Source organism: Nipponia nippon, unplaced genomic scaffold (assembly GCF_047370975.1).
Source record: "Nipponia nippon isolate SJK-2023a ecotype South Korea unplaced genomic scaffold, ASM4737097v1 scaffold_33, whole genome shotgun sequence".
Taxonomy (NCBI): domain Eukaryota; kingdom Metazoa; phylum Chordata; class Aves; order Pelecaniformes; family Threskiornithidae; genus Nipponia; species Nipponia nippon.
In genome coordinates this window covers 1,313,111-1,333,452 of record NW_028262351.1, presented here as the reverse complement: position 1 = coordinate 1,333,452, position 20,342 = coordinate 1,313,111, and the positions used below count along the sequence as shown (strand labels likewise).

Sequence of the window (20,342 nt, the reverse complement as noted above, 5' to 3'; positions counted from 1 at the left end):
TTCACCTGTATGTTGAACAAACATTTCATTATAGAATGTTTTAAAAGATATTTGCCTATTTTATAGCTTATAAAAACAGTATTATATTTATATCTTTATATCTTTATATCTTTACATATTTATATATTTATATATTTATATATTTATATATTTATATATTTATATATTTATATATTTATATATTTATTTTGATGTGCATACATCAAAGTACCTATTCAATGATACATAACCTTTTTGCTAATACTCTCCAACATACAAATATAAAAAAAGACAGTATCTAATTCATATTTTTTCATAGTTCCTCAAGATTATGTGGATTAAAGCTTTTAGTCTGAGAAACAACATTCACTACCTTTTACCATCCAGGTGCTGGAAAACCCAGAGTATCAACTCTGAACACAAAAACTATCTTCTGAAGAAGCTGTTGAACATTAAATCCTATAAAAGATCTAGCAGGGTATACTGGGTTTACATGGCATGGTTTTGTTAGTGGGGAGGGGGGGCTGCAGAGGTGGCCTCTGTGAGAAGAGACATAGGGCTGCCCCCATGTTGGACAGAGCCAGTTCTAGCCGGCTCCAAAACAGACCTGCTGCTGGCCAAAGCTGAGCCAATCAGCGAAGCTGGTGGTGCCTCTGTGATAACATATTTAAGAAAGGGTAAAAATTGCTGCACAACAGCTGGGAGAGAGAGGAGTGAGAAAAATGTGAGAGAAACAACTCTGCAGACACCAGGGTCAGTGAAGGAGGAGGGGGAGGAGGTGCTCCAGGCACCAGAGCAGGGATTCCCCTGCAGCCTGTGGTGAAGACCATGATGATGCAGGCTGTCCCCCTGCAGCCCATGGAGGTTAAGGGTGGAGCAGATATCCACCTGCAGCCCATGGAGGACCCTACACCAGAGCAGGTGGATGTACCCTGAAGGAAGCTGTGACCCCGTGGAGAGCCCACGCTGGAACAGACTCCTGGCAGGAACTGCAGCCCTGTGGAGAGGAGCCCATGCAGGAGCAGGTTTTCTAGCAGGAACTGTGGCCTGTGGGGGACCCACGCTGGATCAGTCTGTTCCTGAAGGACTGCACCCCGTGGAAAGGATCTATGCTGGAGCAGTTCTGGAAGAACTGCAGTCTGCGGGAAGGACTCACGTTGGAGAAGTTCGTGAAGGACTGTCTCCCGTGGGAGGGACCCCATGCTGGAGCAGGGGAAGAGCGTGAGAAGGAAGGAGTGGCAGAGAAAAAGCTTTATGAACTGGCTGCAACCCCCATTCCCCATCCCCCTGTGTCACTCGGTGGTGGAGGAGGAGGAGGTAGAAGAGCCAGGAGTGAAGTTGAGCCTGGGAAGAAGAAGGGAGGAGTGGGGGGAAGGTGTTTTTAGCTGTGTTTTTGTTTCTCACTATCCTACTCTATTTTTAATTGGAAATAAATTAAATTAATTTTCCCCAAGTCTGTTTTGCTTGTGATGGTAATTGGTGACTGATCTCCCTGTCCTCATCTCAACCCATAAGTTTTTACATCTTATTTTCTCCCCATCTTGCTGAGGAGGGGGAGTGAGAGAGCAGCTGGGTGGACATGTGGAGGCCAGCCAAGGTTGACCCACCACACAGGGTGAGCACAACTCTGAAGGGAACAGAACTCATCTTGCTTTTTGGTGGGTTTAAGTTTGAATTTTAATTACACTTCACAAATATTTCCCTGAGCTTCATAACACATCCATGAAAATAGATGGTATGAGTACGCTTTTTAAGTGAGATATCGAAGACTCCAAAGCATATCCAAGACAAAAAAAATCTTAAGACTTATCCTTTAGGTGATGCACTACAGTTAGATTTTAAAGATGTCCACCAGCTGTGAAAGAGAGACCTGCAGAAGAAAAATAGCATTTGTATCTGTACTGGGTCTGTCTGGGATGGAGTTAATTTTCTTCATAGCAGCCTGTATGGTGCTGTCCTTTGCATTTGTGACTAAACCACTGTTGATAACACACCAATGTTTTGGCTATAGCTAAGCAGTGCTTGCACAGCGTCAAGTCCTTCTCTGTTTCTCACTCTGCCCCCCCTACTCTAGGGAGTAGGCTACGGGTGCACAAGAAGTTGGGAGGGGACGCAGCCAGGACAGTTGACCTGAACCGGCCAAAGGGATATTCCATGCCATATGACATTGTGCTCAGCAATAAAAAAATATGGGGAAGTCTTTCCAAAGTAGCTGTTGCTCGGACACTGGTTGGACATCAGTCTGCTTGTGGGAGGTGGCAAGCAATTGCCTTTGCATCACTTGGTGTTTTTTTTTTCTCTTTCCTTCACTTATTAAACTATCTTTAATTCAACCTACAAGTAATTTCTTCCTTTTGGCCTTCTGATTCTCTCCCCCATACTGCTGGGGGGGGTAAGCAGCTGGTGGGTGCTTAGTTGCTGGCTGGGGTTAACCCACCACAGTATCAATCTGATGAGCCTTACAAAACAACAAATCTCCTAGCTCCCTTTCACAGTCTTTGACCAAGTTATAGGTCACAGAACTCAAAAGTTCATGCAGACTTCCCTGAGTTCTGTGGAATCAAATCTACTCCTGTGATTCCTTGGACGATCTGACATTCTGAACTGAAACTAGGCCAACTTTATCTATACCTAGTCCTGGTCACAGTAACAAGCAATTTTACTCCTTCCCTTATTTCACTGTTCTTCCAATAAGGGCAGCATAGGGGAACTATACAAATTTTGACTGGTGAGATGCCAGTAGCTGTAAATTCAGAATTCATACAAGCTGAGACATGAGAGTGCTAAAGAACTGAAAGTTAATGAAAGGTGGGGTCTGAGGATACTAATATCCCACAGTGAAGTACACGTTAAAAATAACTGAGAGAAAGGAAAAAGAAAAAAGAATGGAAGATTTGGGGTTGGTTGTGTTTTGGTTTGTTTGGTTTTTCAAAAATAGGAAAAGGAAATGGAAGGACAGGACAGGACAGAAAAAGAAATTTTAGTTGGGAAAAGATCAGATATAAGACAGAAAAAGACTGAGAATTCAGTTTTATAACTAAAGAGCAAAAAGACAAGAAAAGAAGACCCTATTGAAAATAAGAAAAAATAAGGAACCTAAGGGAAATATAGAAAGAAAAAGTTGAGGAAAGAATGAAAAGGGAGAATAAGAGACATTAAGGGTAAAAAGATAAAATTACTGAGGTTATTCAATAGAAAGATTAATATCAAAATTGCTTATATATATATTCATAAATATATTGCTGATGATTGTCCTGGTTCCAGCTGGGATAGAGTTAATTTTCTTCCTAGTAGCTGGTATAGTGCTGTGTTTTGGATTTAGGATGAGAATAATGTGATAACACACTGATTTTTTAGTTGTTGCTAAACAGTGCTTATACTAATTCAAGGACTTTTCAGCTTCCCATGCTCTGCCAGAGAGGAGGTGCACAAGAAGCTGGGAGGGAGCATAGCCAGGACAGCTGACCCAGACTGGCCAAAGGGCTACTCCATACCATATGATGTCATGCTCAGTATATAAACTGGGGGGAGTTGGCTGGGGGGCAGGAATTGCTGCTCGGGGACTGGCTGGGCGTCAGTCGGCGAGTGGTGAGCGGTTGCATTACTTGTTTTTCCTGGGTTTTTTTTCTCTCTCTCTTTTTGTTCTTTTCCTTTTCATTACAATTTTTTATTATTATTATTATTATTATTATTATTATTATTATTATTATTATTATTATTATTATTATTTTACTTAAGTTATTAAACTGTTCTTATCTCAACCCATGAGTTTTCTTACTTTTACCCTTCCGATTCTCTCCCCCTTCCCACCGGGGGGGAGGGTGAGTGAGCGGCTGTGTGGTGCTTAGTTGCCGGCCAGGGTTAAACCACGACAGTAATAAAAGCCATGATAAATAATCATACAGATCATATGATTTATTCCATTTATTAATCTCTGTCCACCAAAGGTGTCAGGACTGAGACTACTAACTACTCTCAAAAATAATTCTTTCTTTATTAAGAAAAGGGGGGGCTAAAATCCCACTTACTGAAGACACTGCTTTAAATGAATACATTATGGTATTAAAAAAGCATATAATTGCTCTATTGTCTTATGCTTTTAAATTTTGGTTTCTTATTTATTGTATTTTTCCATTACTGTTACATTTCCAAATCTCACAATTTCCTTTAAATAGCAGCTACTTTTAATTAAGCTGTTTTCAAAACTGTCTGCCAAAGAAAGATTTCTTTGTCTCCCCGCCACAATATTATACTTTTCAAAGTTATTTCGTCCTAAATCAGTGATGGGCTTTGAGATTCCGGATCTTAAATCTATCTGAGCTACAAAAAAGTGAAGTCAGAAAGGTGAACTGAGACATACAGCACTTGTTTTTAACCTTGACAATTCAAGCCTTAAGTGCATGACATTGCTATGCAGAGAGGAATTTCTAGAAATGAATTTTTTTGAGGTTTCTACATATTTAATAATTACATTTCCTCTCTCCCTCAAAGTCATACGCATTGGGAATCTTGGCAATAAGGAAAACAAGTTTTACAAAAGTAAAGATTAAAATAAAACACGAACTAATTATTACAGGTAAGGACAAAAACCTTCCAAACTTCTCATTATTAACTATAAAATGTGACATTCACGGACTCTAAAGTTTTGTGATGCCATATAGAGGTTTTCTACTTTAAGTATATAGAGGTTTTCTACTTTAAGTGCAAAACCTTTAAAAAGAGTCAAGACACACTGGCCAACCTCAAGCACAACCCTGGGCTTCAGGAGAGCAGACTTTGGCATCTTTAGGGAGCTGCTTGAAAGAATCTCAGGGTATACAGCACTAGAAAGAAGAGGGTTCCAAGAGAACTGGTTGATATTCAAGAATCACATCATTCAAGCTCAAGAATGACATGCAGGAAGTCAAGCAAAGGCAACAGGAGGCCTGCATTGATGGACAAGGAGCTCCTGACTAAAATAAAAGAAAAAAAGGAAGTGCAAAGGAGGTGGAAGTAGGGGCAGGTGACCCAGGAGGAGTATAGAGACACTGTAGAAGCACGCAGGGATGGGGTTAGGAAAGCCAAAGCTCATCTGGAGTTGAAACTGGAAAGGGATGCGAAAGGCAAGAATGACTTTTACAAGTATACTTGCAGGAAAAGGAAGAAAAAAAAATGTGGGCTCACTGCTGAATCAGGCTGGGAACGTGGTGACAAAGGACATAGAAAAGGCCAAGGTATTCAGTGCCTTCTTTGCCTTGGTCTTTACCGGTAAGACCAGCCTTCAGGAATCCTAGGCCTCTGAGACTAGAGGGAAAGTCTAGAGAAAGGAAGACCTACCCTCAGTAGAGAAGGATCAGGTTAGGGAAACATTTAAACTATCTGAATGTATGCAAGACCATGGGACCTGATGGGATGCACCCATGAGTGCTGAGGGAACTGGCCAATATCATTGCAAGGACATTCTTATAGAATCATAGAATCATAGAATCGTTAAGGTTGGAAAAGACCCTTAAGATCATCAAGTCCAACCGTTAACCTAGCACTGCCAAGTCCACCACTAAACCATGTCCCTAAGCTTATCTTTGAAAGGTCATGATGATTGGGAGAGGTTCCTGAGGACTGGAAGAAAGCAAATGTCACTCCTATTTTCAAGAAAGGCAAAAAGGAGGATCCAGGGAACTACATGCCAGTCAGCCTCACCTCTGTCCCTGGGAAGGTGATGGAGCAAATAATCCTGGAAGCCATTTCCAAACACATGAAAGATGAGAAGGCGATTGGGAGTAGTCAGCATGGATTTATGAAGGGGAAATCGCACATAACCAACCTAATAGCCTTCTACGATGAGATGACTCACTTGGTGGACTAGGGGAGAGCAGTGCATATTGTTTACCTTGACTTTAGCAAGGCCTTTGGCACAGTCTCCCATAGCATCCTTATAACCAAATTGGTGAGATATGAGATATACTGGAGCCAGTACTGTTTAACATCTTCATTAATGACCTGAATGATGGGACAGAGTGCACTCTCAGCAAGTCTGCAGATAATAAAGAATTGGAAAGGAGTGGCTGATACACCAGATAGTTGTGCTGCCATTCAGAGGGACCTCAACAGGCTGGAGAAATGGGCAGAGGAACCTCATGAAATTCAACAAAGGGAAATGCCCAGTCCTGCCCCTGAGGAGGAATAACTCCATTCACAAATATAGACTGGAGGCCAAACAGCTCGAAAACAGCTTTGTAGAAAAGGACCTGGGGGTCCTTGTTGACACCAAGTGTAACATGAGCCAGCAATGTGCCCTTGCAGCAAAGGTAGCCAAAAGCATCTTGGACCGCTTTAGGAAGAGTGTTGCCAGCGGATAAAGGGAAGCAATTCTTCCCCTCTATTCAGCATTGGTGAGACCACACCTGGAGTCCTGTGTCCAGTTCTGGACTTCCCAGTACAACAGAGACATGGACATACTGGAGAGAGTCCAGCAAAGGGCCACAAAGATCATGAAGTATGATCAGAGCATTTGACATATGAGGAGAAATTGAGTGAGATGAGATGGGATGGGAAGATGGAGCCAGACTCTTCTCAGTGGTGCCCACTGAAAGGACAATAGGCAATGGGCACAAACTGAAACACAAGAAGAGTGTGAACTCAGAGAGTTCTGTGTGCTGACAGAGGACAATCAGATAACCTTTAATTCTGGAAAATATACAGGGGAGAAGACACCAAATATGAGGAAAAAAAATAGCCTTGACATCACAAGTAAATTCCACAGATTTCATGTGACTTTTCTGCCACTTGCATCTGGGCCTAATGCAAACCATATACCTATGCTATGCTTTGCATTACAAAAGTATTAATTCATAGCTATTTAAAATGCAGAGCTACAAAGACAACTTAAATCAGAGATGCATATAATACCCTAATAACAAAGACTTTAATGCTATAATTCTAATGGTTGCCAATATTCTGAATTGAAACAATCAGCTTTTTTTTTTTCTTATATGAATATATTTTTGTTTACCAAATTATTTAAACAACATTAGTATCTTGTTAAAAAATAAAAAATAGAATCATAGAATCATCTGGGTTGGACCTCTAGAGGTCATGTGTTCTAACCTTCTGCTCAAAACAGGGGTAGCTTCAAAGTTAGATCAGGCTGCTCAGAGCCTTATCCAGGCAAATTTTGAAAGTCTCCAAGGCCTCTCTGGGCCTCTGTTCCAGTGCTGCACAACTCTCCCTGTGATTTTTTTTTTCCTTATGCACAATTAGAATATCTCTTGCTAGGCAGCAGGCACGTCTGAATAGTCTGGCTCCATCTTCTCTATGACCCCTAGTAGAAGAGGCAGTTCCTGTGAGTCCTTCACAAATTTTAGGAAGTTAAAAGGCTTTCTTAGCTATACATATATAATTAGCAACCAATTTTTTTTTTCAAACTTTGATACAACTTGATCTACACAAGTATGTCATAGCATCATGTGTTATATAAAGTAAGCATATTATTTTCAGTCTTCACAGTGGAACAAATCCTAGTTCTAACACTTTTCCAGAAGCAAGTGGGTGTGGGGGGTGGGGGTGAGGAGTGTATATATTTTTTTTGCCTTAATTGCTTCTGCTTTCATTTTACTTAGCAGATGCAAATAGAACTTTTTCTTCATTTGGACTAATTCTTTCAAAGTTGAGAAAATGGGAGCTGAAAGCTAAGGATAACTTGTACTCCTTTTCCACTCTATGAATAAACAGCAGATGACATTATTAATTCTAAACCACAATACCATAATAGATAGCACTAGATGCACAGTCAAGATTCCACCATTCCAAGCAGTAGAATATTCATCAGTGCTTAAGTCAACCAAGCTCTTAACTACCACTAAATAGTAAGATGACTTAAATGATGAAAATGTATGTGGACCATCCACATACATGAAAATTTCAACTGCTGTCAGCTCTGATACAACTGATGGCAGGGGGGTGGGGATGGGATTTTTATTGAAACGATGAATGCAAACAAGTTTTGGGAGGAGGAGATATAGACCGCAACTGAAGAAATTTAGTTCAATGGCTCATTTAGGATGACTATGACTTTTTTCATTAATTAAATGTAGTCTCAGAAGGAGGAACAGAATAGGTATTCACAATACACAGTGAGAGCACATAACATCTCAGAAGAAAAATACAGTGAGAAATATATTCAGACAGGACTGAAGGTACAAGATTTATTTAAGGTAAGCAAAGTATAAAATTTTCCTCATTGGTAATATGGCCAGTGCTAATATCATCTCTTGTGGAACTGTCAACTAAGGGAAAGATATGAAGGTCCCAAGCATGCAATTCATTCAAAATTAGGACTGGAGAAATATACTGCTGAGAGGTAGTCTTCCACCGGCAGACAGATGGATAAGATGACCAAATAGATTTTTCTCATCTTTAAAAGGCTGAAAGGATCAGAAAAGAAAGTGCAGCTAAGTTTAAGAACAGTAGGGACAGTAAATATCAATATTCCTGTTGTGGTTTAACCCCAGCCAGCAACTATGCACCACACAGCCACTCGCTCACTCCCCCCCCCCAGTGGGGTGGGGGAGAGAATTGGAAGGGTGAAAGTCAGAAAACTCATGGGTTGAGATAAGAACAGTTTAATAATTGAAGTAAAATGAAATAGAATGGTAGTAGTAGTAGTAATGATAATAATAATAATATAATACAATAATAATATACAAAGCAAGTGATACATGACACAATTGCTCACCACCCACTGACTGATACCCAGCCCGTTCCCGAGCAGCAATCGCTTCCCCCCCCGGCCAACTCGCCCCAGTTATATACTGAGCATGACGTCATACGGTATGGAATAGCCCTTTGGCCAGTCTGGGTCAGCTGTCCTGGCTGTGCCCCCTCCCAGCTTCTTGTGCACCTGGCAGAGCATGGGAAGCTGAAAAGTCCTTGACCAGTGTGAGCACTACTTAGCAACAACTAAAACATCAGTGTGTTATCAACATTATTCTCATACTAAATCCAAAACACAGCACTATACCAGCTACTAAGAAGAAAATTAACTCAATCCCAGCTGAAAACAGGACAGTATCCACCCCTTATTCCATACCATATACGTCATGCCCAGGTCTTACAAATACATTCCAATTAATCACTACCACTTTTCGAGTCTTTTGATATGTTTTTTTATATATATATATATACACACACACATATAGATATAATTTCCCTAGTCTATTGGCTATCCCTCTAAAATGTTTGTTGAGTTCATTTAGTCCATGACTTTGGGCTTCATCCATCATAACAGTCTTTCAGGGCAGGAGAGATGGTGTGTGGTGTTGGATTGTTGCATGCTGAAGCCAGTTCTGGTTCCATCACCACTGCACTTTGTTCGGTTTCCTCAAAGTTCATTCTTCATTAATTTGGGTGATTCTTACTGTATACTGTTGATATGGCACATAGTGATCATTGAAGTGATGACATCCAGTATTATATAGCAACTAACATTATACAATTCAGTTCATTGGCTATTTTCACCCAAAATCAAATCTCCTTGAGGTACACATCGGACTTCCCCATCCTCCCGCATCACCCACCAAGTGCACCCAGGTCCTTGAGCAAAAGCAATCCCACAAATGGGTTTGCCTTTGCCTGAAGCAGGAGTAACCCAGACTGTCTTCCCCAGCATCTTTTTTATGTGCACTACAGGGACTTTATCCCCCTTCTACAGTACATAAAAGTCTTGACTGGGCAGGGCCAGCTCGATTGGCAGATCCCCTAATGTTGACTAACCAGGTGGCCTTTGCTAAATGTGTATCCCAGTGTTTAAACCTCCCAGCACCCATTGCTCTCAGTGTAGTCTTTAACAGTCCATTGTATCATTCGATTTTCCCAGAGGCTGGTGCATGATAGGGAATGTGATATACCCACTCAATGCCATGCTCTTTGGCCCAGGTGTCTATGAGGTTGTTTCAGAAATGAGTCCCGTTGTCTGATTCAATTCTTTCAGGGGTGCCCTGTCGCCACAGGACTTGCTTTTCAAGACCCAGGATAGTGTTCCGGGAGGTGGCATGGGTCACGGGATATGTTTCCAGCCATCCGGTGGTTGCTTCCACCATTGTAAGCACATGGCGCTTGCCTTGGCGGGTTTGTGGGAGTGTGATATAATCAATCTGCCAGGCCTCCCCAGATTTATATTTCAGCCATCGTCCTCCATACCAGAGAGGCTTGAACCGCTTGGCTTGCTTGATTGCAGTGCATGTTTCGCATTCATGGATAACCTGTGCAATAGTGTCCATGGTCAAGTCCACCCCTCGATCACGAGCCCATCTATATGTTGCATCTCTTCCTTGGTGGCCTGAGGGGTCATGGGCCCACTGAGCTAGAAATAATTCACCCTTATGTTGCCAGTCCAGATCCACCTGAGCCACTTCAATCTTAGCAGCCTGATCCACCTGCTGGTTGTTTTGATGTTCTTCAGTGGCCCGACTCTTGGGTATGTGAGCATCTACATGACGTACTTTTACAACCAGGTTCTCTACCCGGGCAGGAATATCTTGCCACAATGCGGCAGCCCAGATGGGTTTGCCTCTGCGCTGCCAGTTGCTCTGCTTCCATTGCTGTAACCAGCCCCACAGGGCATTTGCCACCACCCATGAGTCAGTATAGAGATAGAGCATTGGCCACTTTTCTCGTTCAGCAATATCTAAAGCCAGCTGGATGGCTTTCACCTCTGCAAACTGACTCGATTTACCTTCTCCTTCAGCAGTTTCTGCAACTTGTTGTACAGGACTCCATATGGCAGCTTTCCACCTCCGATGTTTCCCCACAAGACAACAGGACCCATCAGTGAACAGGGCATATTGCTTCTCATTTTGTGATAGTTTATTATATGGTGGGGACTCCTCAGCACGCGTCACCTCCTCCTCTGGCGATATTCCACAATCTTTGCCTTCTGGCCAGTCCATCATCACTTCCAAGAATCCTGGGCGACTGGGGTTTCCTATTCGAGCCGTTGTGTGATCAGTGCGACCCACTTACTCCACGTAGCATCAGTTGCATGATGTGTAGAGGGGACCCTCCCTTTGAACATCCAGCCTAACACTGGCAGTCGGGGTGCCAAGAGGAGCTGTGCTTCAGTACCAACCACTTCCGAGGCGGCTCGAACCCCTTCATATGCTGCTAATATCTCTTTTTCAGTTGAAGTATAGCCAGCCTCAGATCCTCTGTATCCCCAACTCCAAAACCCTAGGGGTCGACCTCGAATCTCCCCTGGTGCTTTCTGACAGAGGCTCCAGGTAGGGCCATTCTCCCCGGCTGCAGTGTAGAGCACACGTTTTACATCTTGTCCTGCCCGGAATGGCCCAAGGGCTACTGCATGGACTATCTCCTGTTTAATTTGTTCAAAGGCTTGTTGCTGCTCAGGGCCCCATTTGAAATCGTTCTTCTTCCGGGTCACTTGACTGATAGAGAGGGCTTACGATGAGACTGCAATTTGGAATATGCATTCTCCAAAAACCCACAACGCCCAAGAAAGCCTGTGTTTCCTTTTTGCTGGTTGGTGGAGACATGGCTGTTATTTTGTTGATCACATCCATTGGGATCTGACGACATCCATCTTGCCATTTTATTCCTAAAAACTGGATCTCCTGTGCAGGTCCCTTGACCTTCTTTGTTTTATGGCAAAACCGGCCTCCAGAAGGATTTGGACTATTTGCTTCCCTTTCTCAAAAACTTCTGCTGCTGTGTTGCCCCACACAATGATGTCATCAATGTACTGCAGGTGTTCTGGAACCCCACCCTGTTCCAGTGCAGTCTGGATCAGTCCATGGCAAATGGTAGGGCTGTGTTTCCACCCCTGGGGCAGTCGATTCCAGGTGTACTGGACCCCCCTCCAAGTGAAAGCAAACTGCACTCTGCCGCCAAAGGGAGAGAGAAAAACGCATTAGCGATGTCAATGGTGGCATACCACTTGGCTGCCTTTAACTCCAGTTCATATTGAAGTTCTAGCATGTCTGGCACGGCAGCGCTCAGTGGCAGCATATCTTCATTCAGGCCCCGATAGTCTACTGTTAGTCTCCACTCTCCATTAGACTTTCGCACTGGCCATATGGGACTGTTAAAAGGTGAGCGAGTCTTGCTGATCACTCCTTGGCTCTCCAGTTGACAAATCAGCTTATGGATGGGAATCAGGGAGTCTCTGTTGGTGCAATATTGCCGCCGGTGCACCGTTGTGGTAGCGATTGGCACCTGTTGTTCTTTGACCCTCAGCAACCCCACAACAGAGGGGTCCTTCGAGAGACCAGGCAGGGTAGACAGCTGTTTAATTTCTTCCGTCTCCAAGGCAGCTATACCAAAAGCCCACCGGTACCCTTTTGGGTCCTTGAAATACCCTCTCCTGAGGTAATCTATGCCAAGGATGCATGGAGCCTCTGGGCCAGTCACAATGGGGTGCTTTTGCCACTCATTCCCATGAGGCTCACTTTGGCCTCCAATACAGTCAGCTGTTGGGATCCCCCTGTCACTCCAGAAATACTGATGGGTTCTGCCCCTTTTATAGCTTGATGGCATGAGGGTACACTGTGCACCAGTGTCTACTAAAGCCTTATACTCCTGTGGGTCTGATGTGCCAGGCCCTTGAATCCACACAGTCCAGTACACTCGGTGTCCCTTTCCTGCACCTGGCTGGAGGCAGGGCCCCTCTAGTCCCGGTCATAGCATTCGTTACTCACTCCTTGTAAATGCGAATCAAAAACCCCTTTATTGAGATTGGAAGCAAAATCAGCCCTTTTATCCTGTCTAGGGAACTGCTCACTGGAAACTGGAGCAGCAATTTTCCTGGAAGAACCACCTTTTGTAGTTGGTTTTCCTTGCAACTCACGTACCCGTGCCTCTAGGGTTGAGGTAGATTTTCCATCCCACTTCCTCATGTCCTCTCCATGGTCACGCAGATAAAACCACAGGGTGGCCCGTGGTGTGTATTCACTATATCTTCTCTCTTGAACAGAGGGATGCTTACTCCTGATGGCTGAGATACTGGTCCGTACAGGTGAGGAGTAGGACATGTCCTCTTTGAATCACTGGAACTCCCGGGATAATTTCTCAGCTAGCATGTCAGGCAGTTTCTCCACAGCCAAGATGCAGGCCCGTAGAGAGGAAGAGAGACTTTCTTCGTATTGTCAGAGTTGGCCAGCCAATTCATCCACCGTTGGTCCCTCTTCATCTTTCCAGGTCATTATTGCCAATGAATTTGCATGTGATGATGGTGCGCTCTGCACAAACTTCCGCCACATGGGTCGTGTGCACTGGACTTCATCTGGATCTTTGGATAACTGCTCATTGTTCAAGTCATTATGCATCACCTCCAGCACGGCTAATTCCCTCAGGTACTGGATACCTCTCTCCATGGTGGTCCACTTGCCTGGGTGACATATAACATCTTCCTTGAAAGGATACCTTTCCTTCACAGCTGCCAGAAGTCGCCTCCAGAGGCTGAGGGCTTTTGCCCCTTTTCCAATCGCTTTGTCAATGACCCCTTCCCTAGAAAGGGATCCCAGCTGCTTGGCTTCCCTACCCTCTAATTCTGGGCTACTGGCCCCATTATCCCAGCATCAGAGCATCCAGGTGATGATGTGCTCGCCTGGATGACGACTAAAATCTTTTCGCATATCTTGCAGCTCACTCAGGGACAGAGATCGGGTTGTTACCATCTCATTTGTGGGTTCTGCCTCTTCCTCCTCCTGTTCTTGTGATGGCCCTGGTTCATCATCAGCCCTTACTAAACAATCTGATTTGCTTCTGTATTTTTTCTTCTGTATAGGGGCAAGTGATACTGGCACGGGTTGGTTCTCTGGTGTAGCCACAGCACCTGTTACAGGGGCTGGCGTATCGGCAGCGCTCGTCACAGGGGCTGGCGTAGCCGTAGTGTTTGTTGCCGGGGCTGGCATAGCTGCAGCGCCAGTCGTTTTGTTGTCAGATCCAGAGACCTTCTCTTCCCCTTGAGGGTTCTGAATAGTGTTTAATACGGCTAGGTAGGCATGGGCCAGGCCCCAGCACATTGCAGTGATTTGTGTCTCCCTAGAATTGCCAGGGTGACAGCATACTTTTTCCAAATGTTCTACTAATTTTTCAGGATTCTGCACTTGTTCAGGGGTGAAATTCCAAAACACTGGAGGGGCCCACCGTCCTAGGCATTTGCCCATACTCTCCCACACACCCTGCCACTCATAACTATCCAGCCTTGGAGCAGATCTCTGGATGATATTCTTAAAATGCTTATTAACTCTAGACAAAACCGAAACAATATACCCAAGAAATACCAATAGATGTATCTTAACTACCCAAGGATGTTCAAGATACAAAAAAGTTGTTGCAATGAAGGAGGAAACATCATAGAAGAAGGCAGTGAAGGTGCCATTCTGTATTTCCTCCATAAAAAGCCTCTCAGAGGAAGAGGTATAATTGCTAATTGTCTCCATGAGGTGGTACCCGAAGTACAGTAATGGCTTCAGTACAGAACCCAAATACCAGATAGCACTCAAGGTCAGTGTTTTAATAACAAATCTCCCAGGCAAAACATCACTAATCACTGCAGAGCACAGCAAACTGCAACACCCAACACCAATCTTTAACATGTACTGCAAAAACAAGAGCATGGTGCAGATCAGGTAGATTAATACCGAGAGCAGATGAATCAATATAATGACCAGCAACTGTTAACAGATACAAATTCCTTAATACATTCTGGTTAATCTGTTATTATCTCAAACCCTTTGTCCCTGTTCGGGCGCCAAAAAGGACTGTTGTGGTTTAACCCCAGCCAGCAACTATGCACCACACAGCTGCTCGCTCACTCCCCCTCCCAGTGGGGTGGGGGAGAAAATTGGAAGGGTGAAAGTCAGAAAACTCATGGGTTGAGATAAGAACAGTTTAATAATTGAAGTAAAATGAAATAGAATGGTAGTAGTAGTAGTAGTAATAATAATATAATACAATAATAATATACAAAGCAAGTGATACACGACGCTATTGCTCACCACCCACTGACTGATACCCAGCCCGTTCCCGAGCAGCAATCGCTTCCCCCCCGGCCAACTCGCCCCAGTTATATACTGAGCATGACGTCATACGGTATGGAATAGCCCTTTGGCCAGTCTGGGTCAGCTGTCCTGCCTATGCTCCCTCCCAGCTTCTTGTGCACCTCCTCTCTGGCAGAGCATGGGAAGCTGAAAAGTCCTTGACTAGTGTAAGCACTACTTAGCAACAACTAAAACATCAGTGTGTTATCAATGTTATTCTCATACTAAATCCAAAACACAGCACTATACCAGCTACTAAGAAGAAAATTAACTCTATCCCAGCTGAAACCAGGACAATTCCCTGTGAAGGAGGAGTAACTTGGTGAACTCTATGTTAACCTAAATTTGGGTAGTTTTATTGTAAAAAGCTCAGCAAATACTGCTTCGTGATTAAAAGTTTATAGAGATTAAGTCCCAGAGCCTTAAAAACCCTGCAGTGCTTATCTTTGCATTTCAAGTTGAACAGAGCACTTTAAACATTGTAATTGGAGTGGGTTTCGCTGCTGTATCACAATAATTGCACTTATTTAGTTCAAATTCTATGAAAAAACAAGATGGTTTTTTGGGTTGTTTCAGTTAATTGGTATCTTTCTATGATCTTGATCAGCATATATAATCAACATGTTCCTTTTGTTATTTACTGCTACACCACTGTTATCTGCAAATTCTACCAGCAATGAGTTTATGACATATATTTATGACAAATATATTCAGATTCCCGCAAAATCAACTAGAAATGTCCCCAACTGGTTGATGATTTGCTATTTATTTATTTTTATAAGCTATCACTTAACAAGTTTGAGTCCATTTAATATGGGTTATATTAATTTTGCTTAGTGCTACTTTTCTTCTAAATTAGAATACTATGCAGAAGCAAGCACTATACATGTCTATTATATAGACAGTCATACCTGTTATTACTGCTTATTAGTTTTATTGTAGCACAGAGAAGTCCCATGCATGAGCCATGACCCGCAGTGCTAAGTACTGTACTGTATTATTAGCACATTATGTTTAAATTGAACCAGTTTTCATTTTCAGAGTAAACATTCTGTTCATTTTAGGAAACACATTTGTTACAAGCAAAACCGTCTCTGAATGCATACTCCGGTAAAATTTTGCTCTCAGATGAGCATGCTTTAATTCCGCTGAAATCAGCAGAAAAACACTTTAATCTGATGGAGAATTTGTACCTTCAGAAGTCAGTTCTATTTCACTTAACTGGTAGTGAAAGGTGTAACTGAAAAACAGTACTTTCCAATGCTCAAGGTACAGGAACAAGTATTGACCAGGATCCCAGTCACAGCCCACTCAGTCACACAGCAGTTCAAGCAAAGACATTCTGCTAATCTATACCCGTTTTCTCTTCCCACGATTTGTTTTATCCAATCTAACAAACACAAAAACACACCAAAAAAAGTGACCATCTCTTAATAATTTGTACAGGGACTGGTAAAATAGGGTTCCTAATTCTAGTCAGGATCTTTAGGCATTGCTGTAATACAACTAGTTATGCAATATAAAGACCCTTATCTACTAAACTAATTAATGAAAGTAGGTGTTGTCAGTTAAATCTTCAACATACTGAGCTGCTTATAGAATACATTTCCTTTTACCTTGTGAACTAAAGGACATGAAGAAGACACATAATGAAATTAGCTTCTATTTTGTTTCTGTTGTTGGGCACAATTTTTTGGCAAAACCTACGAACAGTACTTGACCAAACACGGCAGATATTAAATAAGGCCACTCCAGGATGGTTTGACTTCTCTCTTGTGATTCCTTCATCATAGGATTCAAACCAATCAAATTCTTTAATGCACTTATGTTTACAATACTGACATAAAAAAGAAGAAAACTGTTTTAAAAATGGGAACTGAAATCTATAATGGAGTTTAGTGATTTGCTGAAGATCGTAGAAATTTACCCAGGTCACAGATTATAACCTTACCCAAGCCCTTACATTACCCCTTTTTTTCAGTACATGGTTGATGAACACTCCAAAAAGCAAGATAATTAAGTTATTCCTCTACTCCCCTCAATATCACAAGTTATCTTTTCCAAACAGAGCACAGAGGAAATATAAGAAACTTGTTCCAAGGAACTTGTGACTTCCTGTAGCACAAAAGGGCCCCAAAAATCATATTGCATGCATAATACGTATAAACCTTGATTATGTTGGTCCATTGGACTCTGAGGTGGGCCCATTCCAGGGTGAGGAGGTCGCATACTCTTCATAGAGCTACAATGAACATCTTCAACCATTCCTTTTTCATGCAAGCCATCAGTAGGCTGTAAAAAAAAATATATATATCTACTAAAAAAAATCAAAGGGACATAAAATAAAAATTTGCACAAGTATATAAAGAAGCATATAAACTTCTCATACTACTTATTATAAGTAAATACAATGGGACTCTCTATCCCTGGAATCAGATTTTTGGAAAGCAGAGCACAACATGAGAACGTTTATCCCCCTTCCGGCTGCTTCCTTTTCTTTTTCTGATTCCTTATGAGCTGTTTGGACAATGTCAAGTACTACAAACTGGAGGAAAATTGTCCAAACAGAAACAAATGAACTGTATTGACTTCATATAAGAAAGCAGTGTAATGCAGACCAACTTAGCTTAGGCCAAATTATTAACCCAACCTTTTGCCTTTCAGTTGCCGCTATACTGGAATGTCCCAAATGCTGTTTCCCTTCAAACACAAAGATTCCATTAAAAGAATCAATTTCTTATTGGCATATTTTTACTTCAAGTAAAAATCCTGCTTGTGACATCATACTAATTTTTCTACAGCCAGCAATCATTTATGGTATACATGGTGTATTGGGTTTAAGTGGCAAGGCTTTGGTAGCAGGAGGGGGCAGGACTGCAGGGGGGACCTCTGTGAGAAGAGGGAGAAGAGGTAAGGGGTTACCCTGTGCCTGACACAGCCAGTTCCAGCCAGCTCAGCAATAGTTCCACTGCAGGCCAGAGCTGAGCCAAATGCTGGACAAGCAGGGGAGGGGGGAGAAGAGTGAGAAATAGCAGTGCAAACACCAAGGTCAGAGAAAAAAGAGAGGGAGGAGGTGCCCCAGGCGCCAGAGCAGGTATTCCCCTGCAGCCCATGGAGGACATAATGCTTTTTTTTTTTGTCTTTGTTTCTCACTATCCAAATCTATTTTAATAAATAAATAAATTCATTTTCCCCAAGTCAAGTCTGTTTTGTCTGTGACAGTAATTGGTAAGCTATCTCTCTGTCTTTATCTCACCTCATGAGCTTTTTCATCCTATTTTCTCCCCCTGTCCCGTTGAGGAGAGGGAGTGAGTGAGCAGCTGGGTGGGCATTTGGCTTCTGGCCAAGGCTAACCCACCACACATGGTTATAAATAATAAAATAAGCAAAACAAGGGATTACACTTCTGGTTATGAGCAAATAGGAAGAGAGATCAAAGTGCACAGTTCTCTTTCTGTCCCTTGAGTAAGATCTATGGAAAATACCATTGTTCTGGTTAATAAATATATATAGCTAAAAAATACATGACCAGTTGGTGCATAAGAACAGCTATATCACTTCAGACCAAGACCATCCTTCCCTTTCTTCTGTCTCCAGAAGGGACCAGAGGTGAATACCCAGGAAGAATAAGATCAGGGCAAACATATAGCAATGCTTCCCTCTTCTATCCTCCCAGCTTCCAAATATTTTGAGTTCAGGAGATTTCCTAATGCTGTTGACATCCTGATGCTGCTGACAATGTGATTGATGGACTAAAGTTTATTCCAAAAATTAGTGAGAAAAAGTTAGTTTATTCTTTCTGGCCTAACTATATTCTATAAATCAACAGTAAATTTTCCTGTGTACAGATTTTCTGGTTATTTGAATATATAGTATTTAATTTTCACATAATTGTTGTTAAGTATGGGAACTATATGATTTATTAATGCCAACTTAATGTTAGATTATGCTATTTAAAGCAAATCTCTGTAAACACAAAGGAGCACAGGCACAATGTCAGGTGGAGGAACCCCAATAACCTAATCAGAGACAGAGCCCCTGCCCCGGCTCCTCCCAGGGCTGTCCCAAGAAGCGCTTCAGCTCCAGTGTGAAACCCACCCGATGAGTCAACAGGAGCAGCTCTCCCAAGCACCTACAGACTGAAGGGGGTTACTGCCTACTAGGGTATGGGACTCATTATGGAATGCCAGGAAGAACATTTTGGAATCGTGCAAGACTTATTATGGAATGTTTAGGGGAGTAACCAAAAGCAGGGAAAGGGAGGGATCTAGGGAATTTTGGGAGGAACAAGCATGGGAAAATAGAGGTATAAGGGGATAAAAGGGGCTGGGCGCATGTAAACAGGTCTGGTGAGTGCATTTGTCTGACCATGCCCTGCACTTGATCAGCACAGTCTGTCCTGTCTTGTCATTAAACTCACCCCCTGGGTGAGGGGGTTCTCAACTCTGTGTGCATGTGTGTGTGTATGGAGGTCTAAGAGCCAGCAATTGGAGTGGGGAACCACAAGTCATAGGGGTCCGTGTGTCTGTGGTACCAGCAACTGGAGAGACTGGAATGCATGCTTATTGTGTGGGTATGTATATCAGTGTGTGATTGCTAACACATATCAAGCCAAACTAGCCAGCAAATAGGATAAGAGGTTTGGGAGCCAGGGTATAAGCCTGGGCCAGATACTGGAGAGACCAGAGGGTCTGAGAGTTGGCTACTAGAAGAACCAGGAGTTCCAAGCCAGCTACTGGAGAGATAATGGGGTATGAGGGTCAGCTACCGGTAAGGCCATAGGTCTGGACCAGTTACCAGAGAGATCTATTTGCATGTGTGTGTGTCTGTGAGGCAACTAGGAAACCAGGGGATCCAGGGACCAGCTACTGAGTGTCTATGGCCAGTTATTGCAAGGATCTATAGAGTGTGTGTCCATGTGTGCAAGGAGGGGGGGGCAAGGCAAGTACCAGGAACTGGAAAGAGGCTGCAGGTCTTGAGGGCTTGCATGCCAAGGTGCCAGCAACTGGAAGACCAGGGGATCCAGGGGCCAGATAATGGGTTGACTGAGTGTCTGAGCCCAGCTCCTGGAAGGATCCATATCGTAAATATTTTCTGCTAACAGGCTTTCATCCTGATCAGCTAGAGAGCAGAACAGGATGAGGCTGTTGGTGCTGGTTGTGCTTGCAAGTGCAGTGTTTTCTGTTGGTGTTGATCTGTGCAGCTGTATGCATATATGTATTGTGTGCATATGTGCCTACTAGGAACACACGCTCACTGTCATGACTGGCTAGACCTGGAGACACAGAGCACTGGCAGCCTTGCCCCTACCCTATTACAGGATTTAGC

General features: G+C 42.9%; 1 protein-coding gene across 5 annotated transcripts in view; it reads right to left on the bottom strand.

Annotated features, from left to right (window-relative positions):
• The window catches only part of LOC104019231 (SWI/SNF-related matrix-associated actin-dependent regulator of chromatin subfamily A member 2), a 197,065-nt gene that overhangs the window by 159,346 nt on the left and 17,377 nt on the right, over positions 1 to 20,342 (bottom strand). For 4 of the 5 annotated variants that reach the window (XM_087770744.1, XM_087770743.1, XM_087770746.1 and 1 more), the window contains one exon: positions 17,183 to 17,306. The exons of the other annotated variant lie outside the window; for it this stretch is intronic. In XM_087770744.1, coding sequence (XP_087626870.1) covers positions 17,183 to 17,306 — 124 coding nt within the window. The remainder of the gene's footprint in view (positions 1 to 17,182; positions 17,307 to 20,342) is intronic. 5 annotated transcript variants of the gene reach the window in all.